At 37.2% G+C, this 23,508-nt stretch overlaps 1 protein-coding gene across 1 annotated transcript in view; it reads left to right on the top strand.

Annotated features, from left to right (window-relative positions):
- The window catches only part of PLCL2 (phospholipase C like 2), an 81,190-nt gene extending 60,670 nt beyond the window's left edge, over positions 1 to 20,520 (top strand). Inside the window, exons 4-7 of the mRNA XM_053468452.1 lie at positions 2,406 to 2,609; positions 7,927 to 8,002; positions 14,313 to 14,422; positions 19,402 to 20,520. Of these exons, the coding sequence (XP_053324427.1) occupies positions 2,406 to 2,609; positions 7,927 to 8,002; positions 14,313 to 14,422; positions 19,402 to 19,581 (570 nt within the window). The 3' untranslated portion in view covers positions 19,582 to 20,520. The remainder of the gene's footprint in view (positions 1 to 2,405; positions 2,610 to 7,926; positions 8,003 to 14,312; positions 14,423 to 19,401) is intronic.
- The last annotated feature ends 2,988 nt before the right edge of the window (positions 20,521 to 23,508 follow it).

Consider the following 23,508-nt stretch of genomic DNA (forward strand, 5'->3'; position numbering starts at 1 on the left):
ATGAGGCAAATAATTAACCCCTTAAGGACAATGGGCGGTCATTGAAAACAATGCATTTTGAGCCTGTACATGTATGGGCTTTGTCATTAAGGGGTTAAAGAACTGTGTATGGGAAATATTTGGGCAATCGGAGGCACTAGAAATTATGTTTCTAAAGCTGTACAAAATAGTGAAATTCGGCACGTTTTGCGCTGAATTTTTTAAAGGGGTAGTCACACTACTGGCTTTTCTTCATTGATTAGTGACGCAAATTGAGTTTACTTTATGGATTTCTGTTTCTGTGAAATCTGGGCAGCATTTCAATGGGAAACGCAGTTTGTTCAGTAACTTAGCGGCTGCTGGCTGTCACCTCTTGTTCAACAGCACTGGATCTTCTCCCCATAAATGTTATGGATTTCTGAAATAATGAAGGGTTGTGCCCTTTTTCCTTCGTCTAGCATGTGTGCAGCCAGGGAATGGCAGGAATGCGCTCCCATCAAAAATAATGGGGGGGGGGGTCTCTGCTTTTATTAGGTGTAATAGGATGCTATCAGTCCACATATGCCAGTCCATAATCCTCTTGTCCATTACTGTCAAGTATGCCCAATTTATGGCGCACTACCATAGAAATGGATCAGTGATTTAATTAACTTTAAAATAAACATGAATTAAATAACAATATCCTCTTTCCTGTAAGTAGGCATATGCCTAAGGGGTGAAAGGTACTTAAGGAGTTAAATATACAAAGTAGCAGGGCCACATAGAAAGCAGAAACTAATTATAAGCTGCTGAATCTATGCATCAGAATTGTAGTGGTAAGTGGTGTGTGTACCTTGGAGGCTGCACTAGGCCTGGCCCATTGCAATGTCAGGGTCGAGCTGGTCTGGGAGGCAGGGGTAATTGTCGTCCCCTGGTCCGGTTCAAAATTATTCAAAAGGGGTTAGTCCAATTTGGAGCAGCCCCCTTCCAAAGGTGGGAACATGGTGGGCTCATGTAATGCGATGTTACGTGACCCAGCTGTAAAAGTGAGCAGCTTAAAAGAACACTCCAGTCAAGGTAAGTGGGTAACTGAGTGTATGTGTTAGAAAGAATGTGTGTTTGTTAGTGTGAGAGTAAGTATGTGTAAGTGTGTGTTAGTGTAAGTTTGTATAAGCGTGAGAGTGTGTAAATATGCATGACTGTGCATATGTTTACTTGAGGGGAGGCAAGGAGCAGATGGGGCCACTTTACCTCCTATCTGGGCCAGAAGGTATTAGCCCTCACCTGCCTGCTGACCTCATATTGAGATATCAGGAGATAATGTTATATCCCAGTGTTCCAGTTAAGCTGAATCCCTTAAACATGACTGATGCATTACCCCTCACCTGTTGTTTCTGTAAGTCAAATGGTTAAGTTATAAATTACTTGTTGTTGGAAGTCTTGTTTATCTGTTATGCAGTGCTGTGGAATATGATGATGATATATAAAGGAATAAATAAAAAGTTGGTGCTTATTATGCACAGGTACTAAATGATGTCATATGTATGTAACGCTTCAGCTGTAAATTTAGTGCGGGTATTTTAAATGGGTGTTTATTGAACCCGAGATTTTCCAATGTATCCAGTACCAATGGATGAAATATGCCTTTTTTGTAAAGTCGTGACTTAAAACTAAATGATTTACCTTGTTGATCACAAATCAGGGTCTCAATTTCAATTTATTGAAGATCCGTCTGTTCCTTTTAAAATTGCTAATTTATAGTCTCGACTTTTGATGTATTAATTCACTGCAGACATGAAATAAGTATATCAAAGGTATTTACTTTAAAGTAGTGCCCTGTTCTGTCAATAACATATTTCATCCTATTCAGAAGACTAAAAAAGTTCAATTCTCCCTCATGTTCCTGGGATTAATTACCTGATAATCTTCAATTCACTTGAAAGAGCATCAGTCACTGGCAGACTTCTTTAATGAGGGCTCGTCATCACTCTTTTGGGTAGTAGGGCACCAATATTCCATGTACTGGTAGTTATATGAATATTTTTCATGTATTTTCTTTCCTGCTCACTTATCTGAGCTGTTATTGCTAGATCATATCTTTTAATTGAAATTGGTTAAGAGAATTTCAGGAAATCCCACTAGGGTTTGACCATGAAACCCTAATGAACAGTGCGTAGTGAAGTTGGCGAACTAAAACTGGAAATCTCCTGCAAACCTATTTGTAAATCCCATTTTAGTGAATAAACCGCATATAAGTCGCATATCTGACATGTTGGGTGTTATATCTTAAACCTTAATCTAGAAGAAAGTTTGACGTTTCTTATCTCCATAGTAACAAAGGAGTAATTTTGGGTTTCTCAACTTTAGTAAGATAATCAGCAGAACTAATAATAAAAATTCCAGTCGTGTAAAAGAGGTAATGATTATATTTTCTCTTCTTTTTACAGAATGCGGTAGTTTCCTTTAAAGAGCTCTGTGGACTGTCTCCCGTGGCTAATCTCATGCAATGCATTTTGGCGTTATCAACTCGTTTGGCTGGACCAGATAACTCACCAGTTGTTGTTATGGACCTCAGTGATCAATATCCGACGATGGAACTGCAAGGAACAGTTCCTGAGGTCATGAAAAGGATTTTAATAGCATATGACTTGGTGAGTGTGTTCTTTACATGTTACTTGAACAATGTCTTCACCTATTAATGGACCCTCACATGTCCTCACAATGTGAACTACAAAGTCATTTGCCATAAACCTCTTTGACCTCCTCAGTACAACAGGTTTAGAGATAACCATTTTCAAACAGGGCTTTATCTGGAAATGATAACTTTGGATCACCAAATGGTAAATTCACATCAACCACTGCATTTTATAGGTCACTCAAAATTAATTGTAGTTTTTCTCTATCTGAATCAACACAATACACATGGTTGGCTTTCATGAACGAGCCAAGCCTTTCATTTACACTGAGTGACTAATTTTGAGGGAAATGGAAATTAGTCCAATATCTTGTGGACATAATCCACAATTGTCAATTTTAGAACTGATTGAGTATAACAACCACATAGGTTATTACTGCAATTGTTTTTGACACCTGTGATTCTGTCATCTTAGTTAAATCAAGAGGTTTTCTTAGCTGTTCCAACTAGGAACATTATTAATATTCTGGTATGTTCATTCTCCCGGTCTCCTCCTTTCTTAACTCATGTTATTGTTAAATTTGTATTTTGCCTGCTTTAATTTAATCGTTAAATTTGTATTCTCCTTCTTCTTCCTCCCCCTACGCCCTTGTTTTCTTGGAGCTTAAAATGTGTGGTGGGTATAAGTTTATTGAAGTGTTCTACTGTCCACTTTTTCACAATAATGTGTATATAAACAACAAAAAATGTGACTATAGATTAAATTGTGTCCATAAAATGTATTATTCTTCTTCTTCAAATAGCTATCATTAGTCTTTGTAAAGCCCTTTAGCGATGCCTCTAACCACATTCTCTAAAATAAGTGCCCCTCTCTGGCTGTCGGAAAGTATGTATCATTCTACAAATGGTCTTGAAGTGTTCTTGAAATCTACTCTCAAAAGCGAAAATACATTTTCTTCCCACATGTGATTTCATCTTTAGAAATATAGCAAACTGATAGTAATGACAGAATAGAAAATAATTATCCTTGTTCAGGTTACATAGCAGACTTTTTCATGCACATCCAACATTTCTCTAAGTATTTCCAAGGGATTAACAAGACATTCTTACTGATATTTAAACCAAAACAAATCAGCCATAAAGTCACCAGCTCTTACATATTAAAACAGTGGTATGTAAACCGTGCAGTGTGAGTTTTATTCATATTTATTGATTCAGTGCCAAGGTCTGCTCAGCTTTGTCCAGTGTCAGAGGGCTGCTAGATTCCTGCATTGCTACGCGTTTCGTACGTTCATGCTTCTTACCATGGCATGATTCAGCCATGTCGTTGGTTTTGTGGAAGGGAGACTCCAGAGTCCAAGGCAGCCTCATCAACACAGAATGTTAATGTATAAGTACTGTATATTAATATACTAAAGAAAGAACAAATTAAATTACTCTAGGAGAAGCTGCACAGATACAGTACAACTCCCCCTTTGTGGTTCCATTTTTGCTCCTCTGATTGGTTAGTTTAAGGAGCCAATCAATGACATTCAATTGTGCCCATTGCAATTAATGGAAGCCGTTTCTACAGATTCACAGGGGGGTTTGGGGGAAGGGAAAGAGATAAAAGCGTATGGGGTAATGTTGCAGAGTACCTCTATTAATTTGCATGGGGAAACTCATGAAAAAGAGACCACTCAAGTGTATACAATGGCTGGAGTGTCTCTTTAAAAAAATGGAAAGCATAACTCCAATGGAAAAAATATTCTCCTTTCACCAGGGTTTTCATATTGTCCCTTTAATGAGAAGCGATGAACATTTTCGTGTTACAGCAACTCTTACCATGTAACTGACCAGCACATGTAAAGTGCTGCCTCGTGCATGGAATGCAGAACAGAAACCCGTTCTGCGAGATTATATATTATACGTAGTGATGATAGAGTGGTCACATAGTGCTGGTCAACAACATGTAAATGAGGTCACTCTAGCTGGAACCCATGCGATTGCTGGAATTAGACAATCACATTCCTTACAAAAGAAATATTTGACAAACGTTCCTTTCTTTTATTTTTTTGGAAATCTCCCAAAAACCTGTGGATACAAAACCAACACCATGTGTGCATTTTACAAACTAAGATTTTTGTCTGATTGTGGCAGCCCCTCTGCCGCATAACAGGGTGTTTGATTACCTGACACAACCTCCGTAGCGACCTTGCTCACGTGCATCGTGCTGGGATATGACGTTGACATGGTAGATGGCAGCCCAGAGATAGAGGTGGCTGAAGCACTGTCCTGGGTCAGGCCTAGGGCTGTACCCAGCCAAGATAAGAGTAACAACATGGGAGAAATAACTATGGGGTGGAATAATCATCCAAACCTTAACATTAAGAATTCAAGATGGCTGCCCCCATGGTATACATCTCAGGAAACTTGACACTCTGTGCCATTTGCCCTCCAGTGTGATTGTAAAAGGCATCACTGCAAAAGGTTAAAATAGCTAAACCGGCTGACGCCTGACTCCAGTGCACTCTCCATCTAGATTGCTTAGTGCATAAACCATTTTACTGGAAGGCTCTTCGCTACCTTAGTAGCACGCACGCTAACCCTTACTCCCCGCACGCCCTACAATCTCAGATCCAGCACAGCCACCTACTAGCTGTTCTCGCTTCAAAAAGGGTCAAGGAAGCATCATCTGGCCATATCCGGAATAATCTTCGACATTTTCTTCTGATGTGTAATTGAAAAAAAAAAATGAAGGATAACCTCAAGATTTTATTACCAACCAATTTAATTTTGATCGAAAAAAATGTATTTATATCTTTTTTTTTTTTTTTTAAACTTTGCTTTTAGTAAGGCCGGTGGGAGGTTAGATGAAACACGGTTCGTTTCAAACATTATTTATTCCCAACAGCTGCAGCGTTTGGCAAAATTCCTTGATAAAAGGAGGCGCTTTGATGTCATGATGTCTGGAGAGCACTGATAAAAGAATCTACTAACAAGGCAGAGATCGATAATAACCTCATTACAGATTGGCTGAGGTTTAGCCTAGACTGGCACAGTCAATTTGTAATGAAGTGTAATTGACCTCCCTGCTCTTGTAAAATAAGTTCAATTGGAAACAGAGCTGTTGGGTGTTGTATAAGTATACAAGAATAGCTTGCTGCTAATAGCTCTTACTTTAACCCCTTTGTTTTCAATGGGTTTAGGGACCGCAGATTGTCCTTAAGGTGTTAAACCCTTTACATGCCAGGGGATGGGCAGCACTTTACAAATCTGTTTAAGCCAATGAACAATTATTTGTAATTTGTTTTGCTAAAAAATTATACCTTTACCACTAAATGTATAAATCAATTAGGTCTCTGCTACTTAACCTAATGATGCCCAAACCCCGCACATAGGAAAAAAAATTAACAGTTGTCCTGTTCACGTAAGGATTGCAAATTGTATATATTGAAAAGGGAAATAGCTGTCGATTTAGCCTATTTGTTTTTTTCTTCTATATATATAATATTGGAATAAAGCATCACAACCTCCCCATCGTTTTCTGTGAATTAAGACGCATTGGTCATCTGGCATCGTATGTCCTGCTTGGGTGCTCTTGGTCTTCCACTGGTTTTATGATGGTTTCTGGACAGGTTTGCAGATAACATTTATGGCAGGATCTGGTCTATGAAAAAGTTACATTTTGTCTGATTCATGCAAGACCCTGAAACGTAGACAAATATGTACCTCCCAAGTGTCCCAAAGATGTACAGTCTTTGGGATCTGAAAACCAATTAAAATGTCTCACTAATGTTTAGTATATGATATGTATGTATATATCATATATGTTATGTCTGTGTATAGGAAATAAAGAAGGTGCTGGTATCTCAAATAACAAATATGATTACCCTTCCTAGTGGTTTGGCAGAATGTGTGTTTTCAGTTAAATCTTTTTTTTCCCGATGTCTATCGTAATCTTTATATTTAAATAGTTATACTTTAAATCTAAATACCACTAAGTACCCCCTTCTTCACATTACAGTGTATAACCGAGAATGTGTAATCAAAGAAACATTGATATGCATCAAAGCATAATCGTACAAGGAAATTGTTTTCTATTTATACAGTGTTTTAACGGTTCAAAATTTTTATTATTATTATGTATTTTTATTATATTTGCTTAAAAATAATTCCAATATAATTCCGTATATTTTACCTGGTTTAAAGAGTTGGTGGAAAATGTATATTTTTTTCTAGGATCCCTATTGTGGCCCCAGATACTTATGCATAAAAAATATCAACATATAAGTGAAAAAGCGTATGAGGAAAACTGTTGTCTTTACTTGAGTCCCTTTAATTAATTGATCCTTAATCATTGTAACATACAGAATTTGGCGGTCGTTGCCTTCAGGGTGGCATAGTAATTTGACCTTGTGGATGTTCTGTAATTTAAAACCTATTATTAACCATGAAACAAAGTGTATTTAAAATCTAAAGGCTAAGTTTTGGTTCTATTGGCTCTCTTTGAGTGACTTGCCTAACACTTCCTTTTCCAAATGATTTACGATTCAGTATCAAAATACTTTCTGATCATGCTCAGCAACAATGAAGAACTTGCGGGGGGTGGGGGGGTGGTGTGCAGTTGCCTTCTGGGCTTCCACAATGTAACATATTTGTACCTGTATATCCAGATAGAAAAAAAATCACCTTGGGCTGTAAGGTGAATGGTGTCCATTCTGATTTTTGAGCCATACGTGATGCACGCCTTCTCCACTGTGTGTTCTGTTGTATTGTAACAAAAAAATGGCCGCCTTCTCTCTGAAACATTTCTCTGATTAACTGGGATCTGGTGGCTGTAAGTGAGAAATGTGGCCGCTCCAGTGGACGTCTGTTGGCTTAGTTTCTTCCATAATATTACTGTACACTATCTCTAGAAGTTGTTTTGTATCCAGCTGCTGCATAAATGATTGCTTATTTCTAAACTAAAAATAATTATTTTATATACACACTGTATGTATGGATGATAATTCTCAATCTCCCTGGCTATACTATAATATCCCTGACAATGGAACAGATAACGCTGGACATTCTCTTGGAAGCTGTTAATGTTGAGGCTTCATTTAGGAGCCAGTGGACATTTGAAACAGATTTCAAAAGTTTGATTTATTCTTTAGTAGCGTTAGTATAACTATACTGGGCAGCTATATTTTGGTAATTAGAAAAGAGCTGTGAAACAATAAATGATAAGGACCACGTTTTATTGGAGACTTCTCTCATGACACGAAAATAATGTAATCGAGCCAAACCTGTGCGTGGCGTGCATGCAGTTTCTAAACATTTTTTGACGTTCTGTAACGCTTAATCCGCAGATAATCCAGAGCAGTAAGGCTTTAATCGAGAATGCTGATTGCGTTTACGAGAAGATAGCGCAATGTCAAAAGACTGGTAAGTGAAAACGTGCATTCCTCCTCCCTGTTTGACGCTCTGTCTTCAATTTGAGGCGTTTGATTGCAAAACAGACGTGTGGATGAGATTAGTAGATCCATGGCAGTTTTGGGGGATTGGCTTCATCTGAGTCAAGCCATTACTCTTCCCATACTCCCCGTCCTACTCCTTTTTTATTTTATTTTTTCCTTTTCCCCCTATCCTTCTGTTTTTTCTTTAGTTTTTCTGGACTGCTTTCTTTGCTTTAGGCATCCTGTAAAATAAATGCATCCTCAGAAACAGTGTCCCAAGAGCAAACATTTCCAAAGAAAACCTATCATTATAGATAGACAAGCATAGACGCCATTATACAACTTGCCATTACAGCCCTGCATACAATGTGTTTGTGGGTTGAGGAATAGGTGTGTGTGTATAGTGTGATTGCAGTAGTTTGTGTGTATTTATGACTGGGCCTATGCAGGAACAAAACTGGAACTGACCATAGGCACAACCTCTCTTAATCAACTCCCTATTCATGCTGTGCCCTCCCAGCAGGGACCTCTCTCTGTCGGTGGTGTCTGGTTCACTTTCTGCCTTTTTTTTGTTGGCTTGCCTATCTCCCTCTTGGAGTATGATTTTTTTTCTGTTGAAGGCATGATGGACAAAGATAGCAATTAACTTTCTAGCCTACCAAAATACTTTTTTAAGATATATATATTATTATTATATTAATGCACCGAATGAAATCCAGTGGTGCAACCCTAATAATACTTATTACTAATAATACTAAAAAATAACAAGAATCTATAAATAAAATAAAAAATTAGATTAGTTTAACCGTTCTTCGTGGGATGTAGAAATGCAGTAATATAATGTTGATTGTGTTCTATTTCGATTTCCTGTATTTATTCTTCTTCTGCTTTAGTTTATTCGTATTCATGACATACAAATAAAACCTGTTTAGCTTTAAATGCATGCGCATTCTGAATACAGCCGTCTTTAGTTTTATCTGAGTAACTCCTTAAAAAAGAAATACAGCATGCGTCACTGTATGTATTAAACATCACTACTGCTTAAGCCTTTTTTAATGACCATGCTGTGCTGAATAAAATGTTCTGATGACTTCAGAGGTTCTGCATGACTGTATGGTTTTGATATGCACCAATTTGAAGCACATTTAATCAATGCAAATATATATATATATATATATATATATATATATTTATATATATATTTAGTATATCATTTGTGAAGGGGGTTGCCCTTTTGTTTACCTTATAATTATGTTGTGGTGCAAATTGTTATCGCACATCCAAAGCCAATATATCCAGTTGCGATATAGCCATATGCTGTATTGGTTCTTTTTATGTCTCATTTAATTACATTTAAAAAAGTAATTATAAGGTGCTAATTTGCCTTTAAACATTGATGTATGGATCCCATAGATCTAAATGAAATGCACTGATAATTCACATAATGTTCTGTTAGCACTATTCATTGACAGAAATGACTTCATACTAATATATTAATATAAATATACTTCATCCTTGTCATCAACCTCTGTCCCCAGCGAAGAGACTAAATAGTGATAAAATGGAAGCTGATGTAAGTGACTTGGGAGTTTTCACTCATATGCAGCCCATCTCAGCCATTGTTGTAGAGACATTATTATTATTATTATATAGTGCCATCATATTCCGCAACATTGTATAATAGGTGCCGGGATGGTCTTTTATATTGCATATTTCATTCAGAGTTGAAATTATAAATGTCCTGCTAACTCTCACTTTAGTGAACAAACCCCTTGCATGCATTCAGAATGGAGTAAAATTAAGTTCTATAGATCATTTCACAAAAGACCTACATATCCACTTGTCTGGGGTGCCTTCTACAGGTGTCCTCTGAATTCCTCTCCTTCCTCTTCATGTTGGGGAAGGGTCTGCTTTAGAAGGAACAGTTCCTCATTGGGACCCATATTTCAATGACCGACGTTTGGTCTATTAGCTTGTACAAATGAAGGGCTTTATACTTCTAAGTAAAGTCATAGTCATAGAAAACCCCAAAATAGATATATTGAGAGGCATACAAATCTAAATGTCAAGGAAAACCAAGCCTGTAGGCTATATGAGCCTGATAATATATGCTAGCAAATTAATTGAGTAGGATGAAGGATAAATCAGGTCAAATATCCCCCAGTGTTTTGGCGAAATGCTTGTATTGAACGATATCTATTCTTTCCTTAAATAGCTATCACTAGATCGTAAAGCCAAGCCTTCCGACGAAGCTGTAACCATTAAAAAAAAATCCCCATAAAAAAAAAGGGGTCACGCTGGCATTTAGAGGTGTTGGGGATTCTGTAAACTTAAAATCTTGATGGTTGAGATTTTGATGTAACGGGAAACAGCACACAAGCACCATCTAACCCAGTGCAATGTTTGATTTTATGTCCAGCCCTTTAAATCCATGCCTAGAATCTTTATATACAGTTTGGACATGCAGTGTTCAGTATAACTCCAGAAGAAATTATAATCTGATTGGTTTATTACAGGATGGTAGGGTATCACAGATATACAACACAAAAAAACGCATTCTTCTTGAAATTTGGATATACCCTTACAGCTGCTAAATACTCTTTTTGCCAATATATTATAAATATGCAACAAGAATAAAATAGGGAGGATTAGCCAGATGGCTCATGCAGAATAGAAACTCAATAATCTGGAGTCTTTGCCACCTAATGAGACAACAATAGAAGAAGTAAAATACAGTAATTTGTAAAGTATATTAGATATCATACATATTAATGAGCTTAATCTATATTATTGAGAAACATATTTTTTTACATTTATTAATTCTTCATGTCAGTGAAAATAGAAATTGCAGACTCTACATTATGTTTTCAGTCAATTTGAGAAGATTTCCACAGCCTCTATATTTATAGTTTAATGTTTATCTAAAAGCTGGGGTTTTCCCTTAAACTTGAAGTTGGTGAGGAATAAGAGCTGAAATGAAAATGCCTTTTGGGAACCATAATATTTTATTGAAATGCACTTTGAGAATAATTGAAGTAACTGTGATTGATGAAGCATAATAATGATTACACATAAATGATGCAGGAATTGGAGATGCCATCAACAAGACATTATGAAACCGGAAGAGAAGTAGCATACTTATAGAAAAGCAGTGGTTCCTCGTTGAATCTTTATCTTCATTTCCATTATTTTATGGCCAAATTGTAAGGGAAACCGTATATCATTTGAAAATGTAACCGGTCAAGCTTATCATCTCAGTATGTTGTATTTATTCCAGAACAGAGTTCTAGGTACCCAGAAGTTCCCATCCAATATCATCATTCATTCAATTTGCCACTGGCCCACATCAGAAGACAGTGATAACTATTTTAAGTTTTTTGGCATCTTAAATGGAGGGAAGTGGTGCTAGCCTTGAGAAAGATCTTCAGATCTAAATGATATGACCACATTGTAAAAAATTGTCGATGTTGAATATTGTCGTTGTTAGAGCTACAGCCACATAAATGGTAGATGGAAGAAATCTCAGGTGATAAATGAAACCTAGATTTACAGCTTTATGTTAAGTGCTAATTGGGCAAGTACAGAGTATTCTGAACTTTCATTGCCAACTACATTGATCTGAGATGACAAACTAAAAAATGTTAAAAATCTTAAATAAAATTTCATCAAATAGAAATAAAAATATTTTCCAGATTGAAAGTACTAGTGTAAAACTAATGTCCTTGTACCTGGTATATATATATATGATTACATTCCAGTCATGTTGTATATGTGTAAGTAGATGTAGGGAATTCAAGATTCTATTTTGTGTTCTTCATTCAACAAATACTACTAAGTATAGTTAAAGCCATCATGATGTCAGGGATTTGCCCGTATGATGTCACTGGCACATTCTGGCAGACAAGATAATGCTGTGCCTGTGTATAATAGACATTAAAGAATGACAACCGTACCCAAGTCCGCATTACTCATCTTTTCCACGATGATAAATAGAGCAACACTTCTAGACAACCTCATTTCTTTTTTTTTAATACTGTAAATTATTTTCCTGAATGGTTTATTTTCTCTTCCAGAATTATCTTTTTTTTTCTTTCTGAAAGCCACATATAATAAATGATGATAATGAAAAGGGATTGTCCAATTCTTCTCACTGCCACAGTGATTTCTTGTTATCTGTAACCTTGGTTAATGACTAGCGTTGGCCAGAAGCACACCTGGCATAAAACACACACGCTGTATATATATTATTAGCCTCCAGAGTAACAGGTGTGAAATAAATTAGAATGACCTCTCTCATGCACTTGTAAACCCAGCAGGTAACCTCACAGCAGGCTCTTATTTGATCGCCAGCAGCCGCGTTCAGGAGTATTACTTGCATTGTAAAAGGGTCAGGCCTGCCGTAGGACTACCTATCTGAACAGAACAGAAAGGGGTCTTTGTGTTTTTGCTGCGGTTCTATCAGATTATGGCTCGTACTCCGGTTTTTGTAATTTGTCATAAAAAGCTTTCACAGCGGGCCTTTTTCTTCTGAAGAATATAGACAAATTTGGTGGATACACAGAGTGTTTTCAGCTGTGAGCCTTTCTCAGAGGCATCCTCGCAATATTTACTCACAACATGATCCTCCATGAGCAGAAACTATTCACTAACGGTAGGCATACTGTAGCGGGATTTTGGGCAACTATATTTAGTATGTTTTTATTTATATATATATATATATATATATATATATATATATATATATATATATATATATATATATAAGTTTAATGGATATGTTAGAACTTTCTAAAAGTTCCAGAACAAAAGAAGAGTTTAAAAACAAAAAGGTAAGGACAGATATTGCCTTGTAAATAAAATACTTTTTATTACAATTTGGCCATTAGTTCTTCACTTATAGTGGAAATACAGCTTCATTTATCATTGGGTTTTCTGTGTGTGACACCCCAGAACAGGCTTATTGTCGTATCATCTTGAAGTAGTCCTGGTCCATGAAGATAGTTCCTTTTTAAGTTCTGTTTTCATACTTGTTGACTTCATTTGTGAACCTTTCAGCATCACCAAATACGGTATATCTCCTTCAGTGAGTGTCAAATGCATTACCATTTTTCGGGGGTCCAAAGGAAATAGAACACTGGAGGTACAACTACTTAGGATGTGTCTTAGGTTCCTCTCATGGACTGTCACAACAGGGATACATGGATAGTGTGTTGATGTTTTCCATCCTTCAGTCTGCAAGGCTTAACATGTTAAATTATAATATCCATTTAACTGCCTATTATGAAAAACGTATAAAAATGAAATGGAGACAAATTAAATTAAATGTGCACAGGGCCAGCCCAAGACATAATGCTGCCTGGGGCGAACTTTATCTTCTCTTCCTCTTGCACTTACCTTGCAGCAGTCCTGCGGCGAGGCTCCCTGCTCTGCCACAGTGCCCGCTGGTTTACTGGTGAGCGCCACCGAGACCGAGCTAGAGAGCTCTCAGAGAAGAGAGAGGGGTAAGCGAAAACCACTCGGCACCCTCTCTCTCCTCCGCTTTAAAAAAAAAAAAAAAAAAAAAAAGCGCTTGGGGCGGCAAAGTGCTGCCTCTTCAAAAGTGCCGCCTGGGGCAGTTGCCCCACTCTGCTCCATGGTAAGGCCGGCCCTGGATGTGCTGTTGCATCTACTCTGAATTTAACACTTGGGTAGCTATCTGTGACATTTGAAACATCATTCTTAGTACTATGGAATACCCAATCCCTCCCCAGAAGAATTTTAATAGTGTAATAACTGCTATTCTAGTCAATAAGAACAGCAACAACCATTTACATGTATGCTATCTATACATACATCACATTTATATGGGATCAACAGATTCCATAGCCCTATTACAATAGCAATTGCCAATACAAAATTTGAGAATAAGATTAACACAAATTAAGAGCCCTGCTCTTGTGATCTATGAACATTAATTGTTGGCTGGCATGCATGTGCTTGGCTGCTTTTCAGTAAAACGCGTTGGTTAGACTGTTACTTTAATATTTTGTCTATGTGGAACAGCAGCTTTAAAGACCATTTTATCAAACCGCAAATATATATGTTTCAACCCAATCTCAACTCTTGTTTGGATGGGGTTTTTTTTTGCATGCCAATCTGCTTTTGAAGTTCTTAATGCTTAGAATCTTATCTCTTTCTTAATAATGTTAAGATTAGGCAAAGCCGCTCAATGAAAAAAAAAACAAAACACAAGATTATAGAAACAGACATCCTATCAGGAAATCCTGAAAATACCAACATGTATATTGTCTCTCTTCCAGCTATGGAATTCCATGAGAATTTGAACTCCATCGGGGCTAAAGAAGGTTTAAAGGAAAGGAAGATGATCAAAGCCGTGGAGAGCTTCACATGGAACATAACAATTCTAAAGGTAGATTTTAGCCAGTGTTTTACCATTAGCAGTTATCGTTTTTTCCCTTTTATTTGTGTTCTCTGCTCATTTCATCACAAGCCAACCATATGTCCTCGAACTGTTAATCATCAAATTACTGCTGTGTTCCGTTTCCTCCTGGTCCATCTCATCCCTATCGTATAATGAAAAAAAAAGCCAGCAGTATCCTAGGCTGAAATAGAAGAACGTCACTTTAGGAACACAAAAATACAAGCCACGTGTTTGTTTTTTGGAATTTGACTTATTTTGTTCTGTTGCTTGTAATTTATTCTTTAAATATTCTGAAATAACTCTCCGATTATGCTATATTCCTTTTTATGCACAAATAGCAGTGGTCAGTAGAATTATGCTGAACATGACGCTGTAACTAAAGAATTCTTGTCCCATTCATATTTTTCTCCCAGACTAATATGTAGCCTGCAATTATGTAACACAAAGCGGGGTACTGATAGGTTGGAATTCTTTGTTGCCATAGTGTCAGGACTTTTCTTTTGTTAGAAGTTCCTGTTTTATTAACATAAGTTTAATTAATTAGCTTTAGTTTGAAGGAACAATGGATATAAATCTGCTTATTGTGCTGGGGTACACTGTTAATATGTTTTCAGGTGGAATAATATATTTTATTAAACATAAATTAAAATATATAATTAAAATATATAGTATATGTATATTATATATATATATTAAAAACACATTTCCTATTAATTAATTTGCTAAAATTTGTGTTGAATGATATTAGTACTGTCATTGCAGTCTTGATTTCTAGAAATAAGAACTTGAAATTTAATATTTGGCTTTAAAAACAACTTTTGTTCCTTTTGTAGTTATACAAAGTCTTTTTTCAGTCTGCTTTTCATCTTAATTATGCCTTTCCCGTGTCACTAGATTTTATAATGAACTGCACATTTTGGTTCTTTAATATTGTTTTTCATTATTTGCAGAGAAATTATGAATAGTGTTTAAAATGTAGGCAAACAAAATAGTGATCTAGTTCAACATGATGTCATAGAGGTCAGAATACTGCTACTCCTATATATAGTAAAACTAAACAGAATGCGGAGGTATCAGACGCTCCCTTTTCTCAAATTTAAAAGTCGGCAACTGGACTGGTTCAAAAGTGACCTCTACGAATTTTGTTTACTGTTTACGGTTGTTTTCCCTACGGCAATCGCTCTTTCTTCCTAATGTCCAATCCTTTCAGCCTTTTACAGCACACGTAACCCCCGACCAACTGGATACAGCAGAGGCCGGTCTCACGGCATACTGATCCATGTGCTGATATCAGCCGTCACGCATGGTGTCTGCCTCCATCGGCACCAGTGTTTTGTTTCCTGCAGTGTATACTCGGCTCCCGTATCTCAAAGCATGATTTACATAATACTATTAGATGATAGGGATTCACACGGCTGTGGGAAATATTGGGAAACACAACGATTTTTCTATTATAATTCTTTCTTTTATCTTTCTTTTTATTATTGTGCACAGTACTTAGTAAAAGCTGCTTACGTGTGTTAAATTTAAGTATACTCATTGAAACTCTGCAGTGGATTAGATCGGAATTAGTTCTAATTTAATAGTCCACAGTTTCAGTTAACGAATCCCTGCATCTTGTTGCCCCCATGTGCACTTCAGCATGGGTGTCCGTCACCATGGGGGGTGCATAATTTTAATTTCATCATTTTACAATCCCCCCCAAGCACTTCACGTAGCTCTATTTCTTCAGGACTCAACCTCTGTGACAAAGCCACAACATTTGAATCTGTCACCCTATGACAGCTGAAACCAGCGGCTAATTTGGATGAAACGACGTCATTATCCATACACACGTTTCTTGTGTTTGTCTCTTATGAATACAACGTAGAAAAGGTGCAAGCCAACAAACCAGCACCTGACTTTGCTCTGTGTATGCGTGATAACTAAACACATGCTATGCAGATTGTTAACATTATTGCATAAAGGTAAAATATTTGTGCCTATAGGCATAACCACTGAGAATGCTCTGTTAATAAAAGAGCGAGTTAGGTCATGTCTTTTAGAATCCACTCCCTACTTATATACAGTAATTAAAATGGCTTCAATTGTAAGCTAGTTTGGGAAGATATTAAGTACTTACTTAGATGTATTGGTTCCAAAAACATCTTTGTGTTTTAGTTTTGAGCGCCTAATGTCTTTGTGTTGTGTGCGAAAAAGGTATACAAACGCTAAATGAGGGTAGTGCATTTGCGCTCGTCATGTCAATCTTGGCTATGTATCATGGGATATTTGGATTAAAAACAGTTCAAGGACAGAAACAGTGGTAACCATCACGTGTGTAACACAGTCTCCACGACTTGTCTCAACAAGAAAGTGTCAAAATGTTAAACAGAGCAGTGTGATGACTGTTTCAACAAGCCCGGTGTCTGCCCTCTGCTGTGTTCTGCATGAAGAACTGCCTCTGGCACCTTCACGATCCCACCGGAGTATTCTGTTTTACGCTAGGCTGACATGAGGACCAGTCGGGCTATAAGGCCACTGGATCTGGACCCAGGGTATATCTAAAATAGAGGTTGGATACATTTTTATAACCCTGAATCATTATGCACTTTGGATAGGATGAGCCAGAGTACAATGATTTCGTGTTCTAGGTTTGTTATCGGGGGAGTAATTAACAATGTGGCATTCCTGCTGGGCTTGTGCTGTAATGGGTGCCACCCTTAAGTATTTTTGGAATTAAATGGGGTACCTATTTATTTTACATACTATACACATTATAGCAGCATGAAGTGTTCTGTGTCCAAACCTCAACATATAGCACTTAAAACATCTGCAAATGATGCCACAAATTCTACATTAATGGTTAGTTTTCTTATTTACAGTGTGTGTTTCAACATGTTAAAGCTTATGATTTTTAAAATGTGCCTCAAACCTAATTACATGTTTTTTTTAATTAAGAATCCAAGAAACAGGCTCCATAAATACGTTATAGTCAAAATATGCTTCAAATATAAATGGCAACTGTATGTTATGCTTTCCTCGTTTCCATTATAGGTAATAGTTTGTGGCAGAACCCTGTTTGTGCTGTTAAGGCATCAGGAATGCTCTGTATGGAAAATGTAATACATCTGTTATACTGTGTGAGATTGTTAACCCTGTAAACATATTGCGAGATCCAAGGCATTGTACATTGTTACACCTTGCTCCATAGCATTCCAGAGATATCCTAGAACTGAATCACCCCCGCCTGCAGCCACGACTGCCAGTCTTACTTAAATAAGCAAACTCAGGGATAATAATACACATATGTCAGTGTAATCATTTCCTAAAGGAAGACGAGAATCTGCTGTTTGGGTTTCTTTTATGCAAAATGGAATCATGCAGGGTTTGTATAATCCAAGAACTATCTTTAGTCACTTCTCAGTACTATTTAAAAGAGGCATCATTTTATTTGAGATCTGTATGAATACACAATAATAATGACACATAATTCCACCTTACTGCTTTTGCTCAGATCGCAGAATGAATATAGTCATTAGTGGGGAAAAAGGCAGTCTGCAGCAGCATAACTAGATGTGGGTGGCAATCCTGAGCGGGTTCATTGCCCGTTTTAATTGTGTGTGTGTGTGTGTGTATGTATGTGTGTATTTGTATATCTATATGATACTTTTTACTGGTTTGAAACGTGTCGAAATTGTTATTCACAGTGGTGTCTTGAGAACTGTAGCTCTGAAAGGGAATTCAGTGTGTTTTATTGGTAGGGGTTAGGAGGGAGCAGATCTGGACTCCATCACAATGCCTGTCCCAGTTCATTGGGATTGGAAGAGTGCAAGCCAGAGGCTGTGGGGTGTTGGATATATGGAATGTCGGCCTGTCTTGGCTGACGTGCAGATATGGTGATCCAGTTTGGGATCTGGCTCAGCCTCGGCTCCGCTCATGCCCTACCGAGATTGCCCAACTGCCGTCAGATGTTGTTCAACATGGAATCCAAACATTAATGGAATATTTGCTGGGGGTAGAAGTTGGGGAGTTCAGCATTGATTGTAAAGTATGATTGATCTTCCTCTGAGTACTGTTAGGTGCTGTCCCATTTCTACTCAATTCAACACTTTGATAATTAAATGCAGCACTAGAAACCTCATTCCTAATGCTGCTGAGTGCCAAACCCTTCCTAGAAATTACTCTTTAATCATGTAAAAATGTGTCTTATTCAGAATGTTTCTAGGGAATGCTTAATTACCCTGTTTTTTATGCTATTAATCTTAAGAGGAATTTATAAAATGTCAGACATGTAAAGGTTTACTTGTGTAACATGTTGGAGAGTTGTAGTTTTGTGTTTTTTTTCATAATATTTTTATATTATCTTGCCATTTTACAATTAGAGCTAATTTGCATTTTTTCTACCTTGGACTTTGTAAAAATTTCCATACTGACTGAGGCCACCAGTTGGGCAAAAATACAGGATCTAACATATTGCATTATCTATGATGAATTCTAGGGTGAGTAATCATTTAAAACCATCTCTGCCTCAACTAGAGTTTCACATATTTAATGTATATTAATCAGATAATCATGTTTATTCACTAAAACAAGAGTTTGCAGGAGAGTTTTTCAGGTCCTTGATGTCACTATACATTATGAAGAGCCGACCTCAAGGAGCTTCTGCTGCAGGAAGAGCTTGGCTGGCTCTTCGAAGTCTCTGTACGCATTGAACCAAGCATCATACACGGCCAGCTCAGCCCATCTTACTGGAACAAAATGCCAGTGTTGGGTGTTCATAATGAACAGTAATATCTGGTCGTTGAAACCAGAACTCTCCTGCCAACTCTTCCTTCAGTGAATAAACCCCGTAGTTTGGCACCAGCACACACAGGAAGGAGCGGTTTATGATGTAGTCATTATCAAATATGTTGTGTTGTCCTCGAAGCAAAGCATCATTTTAGGCACCAAATCTAAACTGTATTTTAATTTTTTCCCCCCCTCAGGGACAGGCTGATCTACTGAAATACGCTAAAACTGAGACCTTGGACAACCTAAAGCAGATTCATTATGCTGCCCTTTCTTGTGGACTCAGCAAATCAGGCACTGGAAGTCAAGATATAACCAAACCAAGACGTAGCTTGGAGGCCATCCCAGAAAAAGCAGGGGATGAAACTGGAGACTGAATTCACCGACAGACCATATATTTGGGCTATTGATATCTAGATCTAGGACCAACATAACTGCACAAGTTCTCCACTTCCACTTAAAGAAGGAAGAAAAAGCTGTTTTGGGTGTGTTTCGCTTTTAGCACATTTATGGAGAAGCTCCAGCATAGGTCCGCTAAGCTGCGTGGACATACAGAACATGAAGGACGGTGTGCAGAATGCAGATTGTAAAGTTAGTTGTGCACAAAAATATACCTGTTAGAATCAGAACAATAGTGAAATACTTGGTTTTAAATATGGAGATATTTTTTATCTAGATTTTAGTAGAAGTATTTAAATAAAATTAAGTCCTCCTCACATTTCACAAAAAAAGTGTGATTATCCTTAATGTAGCGAGTGCTCAAGAGACAGAAATGTGTTGCACTGAGGATTGAAACTAAACACGAGGATAGTTCTTTGTGTTTTTGTTGAGCCATATTGTACATATCTAACAACACAGATCGCAATAAGGTTCGTGAGCACTGCACTTGTGAACAGTGTATGAAAGAATGTGAATTTTAGCACTCCACCTAAAAACGTATTCTGCCACAGTTTTAGAAGTGTGCGTATCTAATGTAAAAGTGACCAAATTTGAAGAAATATTGTAAATATATAATATTACTTTTTTATCCTGTGATGTGTTCACATACAAAAAAAAAAGTTTTTATCTTAATGTCATGCGATTTAACAGATATTTACTTTTTTGTTTTAATTTAATGAAAGGGTGATAAATGAATTCAGTGCAATGTTTGTTAGAATTTTTGCTGTTTTAATGTCATTTGAATTTTGACATCTATTTTCGAAAGTTAACACAGATTCTCCTGAATTGTATTTATAAAACCAACACAGCATTCTTTTATGCTTATATTATTTTTTAATAGTCACATCTCATTACGCAATAAACATTAAGGATACAAACCGAGTTATTTTTAAGAGACTAAAGCATTTAGTGATGTAGCATTTTCTTAAAAGTTGTACATTTTTCTATTAATTTTCAAAAAAAGGTCACTATCCCTAATATAGGTAAGTATTGGCAATCCCATGCTGTGTGTTCAATGTATAACTTTTGATACCCATGTCTGTTTTAGAGGTTTTACCATGTCAGCAGATTAAGTAGCTACTTGGGGCTCCTATCAATTTGATCCTTAGATTGCCAGCTACTACTGGGCTTAGAATGCTAGCCACGTGCACGGTATGTATGACATTCTGTGTCTTGCATATATCGACCGCTATAAGCAATCAGTATAAAACCCATTTCCGTAGTGTATCGGGGCAGCTATGCCAACAGCCAGCTTTCCATTACCTCCTCTTTGGAAGTTAAACATCAGTATCCTAGACAGGATATTCAACAAAGAATGCATATTGAAGTACTTTGTAAGTACTTTAATATACAGTCATCAAACCTAGAAAAAAATACGCACATAGGAGAGAAGCTGCAGCTTCAGAGCTGTAGGTGACCACCTCCTATGTGGTCCAAAGTTTCAAAGTATTTATAAGTAAACATGCTTCCCCTGAAGTGTTGAGTGGCGATTGTTCTGTGGATGATAAAATAGTAAAGTATGCCCGTTTGCTTCCTGTAAGCTGGCAGGGAAAAATGTCCGATCCCTTCTAATATGCACGGATCAGTCTCTGTGACATCACAAGTTTCCCCCATTGTAAACCCCCCTGCCCCTTCATAAAAAAATCCACTTTTACGTTAAGTAAAACAACCAAACCACCAGTTTCCACTGCTCCAGTGTCATGTGGCGGTGGGCTTTACGCCACTCCAGCCGATGCTCGCTTGGTGATCTTTGGCTTGTGTGCAGCTGCTCAGCCATGGAAACCCATTTCATGAAGTTCCCGGCACACAGTGCTTTATGCCGGCAGCATTCTATGACAGTCCCACATTTAAAGCCACTGAGCTTTTTAGGAAGACCAATTTTACTGCCAATGTTTGTCTCTAGAGATGGCTGCTTATGTGTTTGATTTTATATACCTGTTAGCAATGTGTGTGGCTGAAACACCTAAACTCTAAACACCTAAACTTTTTTTTTTTTTTGTATTTTTACGATTATATTGTGATGACATACAGTGTTTGCCTTAAACTAGATATCTGCCATAAGCTTAACTTAATATATATAGTTTTCCTAGGTAAAGTGTAAGCTGTTTATAAGCTGCCCCTATAGAGTGACACAGCACAGCAGAATTTCAACACGAGTAAATCTAATATCCGGTAATGTGTCCCAAATGCTGGAGGTTTCTGTTTAGTAAATATGCCACACAAATAATAATTGACTTCTTAATTATGGTGACCTACATTTTATGCAGAAAATCACGCACATAATCATTTCCATGCGATACAATACAGGACTGATGCTGATATAGTTCACATTCTAATATGTTCAAGAAAAATGAAAACTGGAAAACAGCCATAAGCCTTTAAATGTAACATTTGTTTCGGAAAATGGTTTTTAGTGTATTCAATATTTATATAGATGTGAATCCAGCACTGGTCCAGAGAATGACATACATTCAATCGGACCTTCGTTCTGCAAACTCTTGTACACCAAAAACAGTCAAGTTGAGCATAAAGATCGGTAATCATCATTTACTTGCTGTGACGGAGAAGAAAATAGATTTAAATTATTTATTTTTTGTTCACAAAGTATTTGGAATTATTTGAGAAGCGTCCCTGTAGAGTTACTGTCAGATCAGTGTTGCAGAAATCTGCTGTAGAAACTAATTAAATGATATGAATCATTTTCAGGGTAATCCATTTTATCGTCCGTCGATGTTGAATGATGATACATAGATGTTTGTTCTGCATGACTGAAACCTTCTGAACAAATTTAGAAAAATATTTATGCATTGGTCCAAGAAAAACAAGTGACAATAAGGACAAATCTATAAAGGAAAACAGAGCCTGCTGTATGGGTCCAGAGGAGACTGTGTCCTAAATAATTTGTGGGCGAACACGTTACTCAAACAAGATGTAGCGTCACATCCGCTTCAAAGACCTCTATTTCTCACGTCTGAAGAAGGGACCTTGGAGGTGTATTAAGTAAATAGTGGCCCTCTATCAGGTGTCACAGACTTCTCATGACACAAAAGCAAATCTACAGAGAGTAGCAGGTGGCTCTCCAGCTATTGTTACTTAGACGTTATATATTTTTAATTCTTTAGAAAACAATTCAGCTAACCTTCCTTACATAAAAAAACTTGTGTGCAGTCATTAGTCAAGTAGTGTAATGTACTTTACAATTATAACATCCTGCAACACACAATGCAATCTCAAGGCCCCCGACACCGAGGACCTGACAGCGAGTTGTGGACAGCGCCAGCGCTTGCACTGTCTGCAACCTACTCTGGTCCCACGGTCTGCAAGCAAGACATTCCCTAGAGAGTGCCAGATTGACACTTTTACCTAAGTGGGAGGCGAAAAAAAACAACATTCTCAGTGCGTAGGCCATTGAGGATAGGAAATCTGGTCATGTTGCTTTTATTGATAAACAATCAAATACTGTAATTAACAATGAGAATTGGACTGGCTTACAAAGAATATATCTTGCATTGGAACTTCAGTGAAAGCCAAAGTGTTCGGAAATCATCAATTACCACCTCCTGAATTATTAACGCTGGCTCAATTCCTGAATGGTGACTTCAGGACCATGTAGTTACACCCCTGCTTGGTCAGGAGATAATTCACAAGGGCAGCTAGAATGCATCAATTGTTTCAGCTGGAAGCTTAAGTTCATTCCTTTAAATATTTTACCAAAAAAGCCTCATCCTGAGCTTTTATTTAATGTGCTACAGTTTTCTAAATTTCACTAATGTGTTTTTGGCACAAACAAAAGAAATGATATAGTCCGACCAGTAAATCAATAAACAGTGAATGGATTAACACCAGCAGCAACGTTCACGCACATT

The sequence above is a fragment of the Spea bombifrons genome, chromosome 5, assembly GCF_027358695.1.
Source record: "Spea bombifrons isolate aSpeBom1 chromosome 5, aSpeBom1.2.pri, whole genome shotgun sequence".
Classification (NCBI taxonomy): domain Eukaryota; kingdom Metazoa; phylum Chordata; class Amphibia; order Anura; family Pelobatidae; genus Spea; species Spea bombifrons.